The 660-nt window shown below is 30.6% G+C and overlaps 1 protein-coding gene across 1 annotated transcript in view; it reads left to right on the top strand.

Annotated features, from left to right (window-relative positions):
* The window catches only part of LOC107464265 (ABC transporter C family member 8-like), a 6,055-nt gene extending 5,796 nt beyond the window's left edge, over positions 1-259 (top strand). Inside the window, exon 12 of the mRNA XM_016083192.3 lies at positions 198-259. Within this exon, the coding sequence (XP_015938678.2) occupies positions 198-259 (62 nt within the window). The remainder of the gene's footprint in view (positions 1-197) is intronic.
* Positions 260-660: the final 401 nt, after the last annotated feature.

Genomic DNA, 660 nt, shown 5'->3' with positions numbered 1-660 from the left:
ATGATGAGCCTTCAAAGCTTATGGAGAGAGATTCTTCATTCTATAAGCTGGTGTCAGAATATTGGTCCAACTGTAATAGGAATATTCTCCAAAAAGACTAGTACTGGAAAGAAACAATATATAACATAAACGCATATAATTAGTTCAATAACATGGAATAGGATCCAATGTGATGCTGTGTTCTGTGTTGTTTGAAGTTTTGGATGGAATGTTTCTTCCTACTGGAATGATATGCGTTTTAAGATGTCGCGTTACATGAGCTGCCGGCGTCTTCCCAAACAGAGCCCTTAACTTTGAAAAGGTCTTGGTAGCATAGCTATTCAAGATGCTAGTATATGTTAATATGTGTTTTAAGGATTTGTCTATGGTGGAAAAAGTATAAACTGTTTTTTTAAGAACCAAGGAGAATATGCCATTTTTGTGGCTATGATGATTTTTTTTACACAAGCTTTTAATATTATATGGATGACTTCTAACTTGGTAAAATTATAATGAATGAATTAGAGGATGACCCAATAATACTCGTAATTTTACTGTATAAATTTAGTGGAAAAAATTTTACTTGTAATTATTATATTTGTATAAAGTTTAAAAATTTTAGTTGCACTTGATACATTTTATTATAATGGGTATAACTAAGATAACGAATAAGATTGAAAA

Source organism: Arachis duranensis, chromosome 9 (assembly GCF_000817695.3).
Source record: "Arachis duranensis cultivar V14167 chromosome 9, aradu.V14167.gnm2.J7QH, whole genome shotgun sequence".
NCBI classification, from domain to species: Eukaryota; Viridiplantae; Streptophyta; class Magnoliopsida; order Fabales; family Fabaceae; genus Arachis; species Arachis duranensis.
Note: the sequence above shows the minus strand (reverse complement) of the source record. Positions and strands in the feature narration are given on the sequence as shown.